At 36.2% G+C, this 1,106-nt stretch overlaps 1 protein-coding gene across 1 annotated transcript in view; it reads left to right on the top strand.

The window, feature by feature from the left end:
* Positions 1-645: 645 nt before the first annotated feature.
* Positions 646-1,106, top strand: part of LOC107579030 (hypoxanthine-guanine phosphoribosyltransferase-like) — a gene marked incomplete at its 5' end in the record, with an annotated part of 4,936 nt that continues 4,475 nt past the window's right edge. The window contains 2 exons of the mRNA XM_016264919.1: positions 646-746; positions 919-965. Coding sequence (XP_016120405.1) covers positions 646-746; positions 919-965 — 148 coding nt within the window. The remainder of the gene's footprint in view (positions 747-918; positions 966-1,106) is intronic.

The following is a 1,106-nucleotide window of genomic DNA, read 5'->3' as shown; positions in this document are numbered from 1 at the left end:
ATAGGACAATATTTGGCTGAGATACAACTATTTGAAAATCTGAGGATGCAAAAAAATTTAAATATTGAGAAAATCGCCTTTAAAGTTGTGGTCCAGGGTCACATATAATACTTTTATTCAACAACGATGTATTAAATCGATCAAAAGTGACAGTAAAGGCTCTTACAATGTTACTGTTCTTTTGAACTTTCGATTCATCAAAGAATCCTGGAACGTGTGAATATTAAATATTAAGCAGCACAATTGTTTTCAGCAATGGTAATATAATAGTAATTGTGAAATATCACTGTTTTGTTCTGTATTTTTGAATAAAATAGATGCAGCATTGGTGAACATAAGAGACTAAAGATATTTTTTTTTGATGTTTCAAAAACATTAAAGAAAAAAGCTTACTGAGCCCAAACTTTTGTCCTGAATAACTTAACATAACATAACATAATGCTTTTTGCAATTACATAAATGAATGAAACTTATTGATTTTTTTTGTATCTTATGGTTGAAAACATAGTACATTACAGTGAAGTCCAGCATTCTGGTGTTTATTTCGCGCCTCTGAGATGTGATGATTTCATGCAATGCCAAGACGACTTCGATTCTGTCATGTGGGCTTCTTATGCTGATAGTGTGTGACAGCCTTCATCTCAGCCATCCTTCTTCCCTCAGGCCATCGTGGACACTGGAAAGACCATGAAGACTCTGCTGGATCACGTTGAAGCCTTCAGCCCAAAGATGATCAAAGTAGCTGGGTTAGTCCACAGACTGATAGACTAGTTCAGACCTGAGCTCTGTGTTTGTGGAGTCACCTTCTTTAGCCAGTCAGTACAGTGGAACTGTGTGTGTGTGCTGACATGTGGATATTTTTTATAAAGACTTGCACATATCGAGTGTTTTCTGGGCCTTGTTTTGTATCTGTCACAGTTTGCTGGTGAAACGGGTGCCCAGTGGTACAGGATATCTGCCCGACTGTAAGTGATGACTACATACTCTACTGCATACTACATCTAAATATCTGTGAATAATAATGTACCAATATAATACATGGTAACACTTTATTTTGAGGGCCAGTTCTCACTATTAACTAGTTGCTTATTAGCATGCATATTACT

This window comes from Sinocyclocheilus grahami, unplaced genomic scaffold (genome assembly GCF_001515645.1).
Source record: "Sinocyclocheilus grahami isolate Dianchi unplaced genomic scaffold, SAMN03320097.WGS_v1.1 scaffold13618.1, whole genome shotgun sequence".
Taxonomy (NCBI): Eukaryota; Metazoa; Chordata; class Actinopteri; order Cypriniformes; family Cyprinidae; genus Sinocyclocheilus; species Sinocyclocheilus grahami.
Note: the sequence above shows the minus strand (reverse complement) of the source record. Positions and strands in the feature narration are given on the sequence as shown.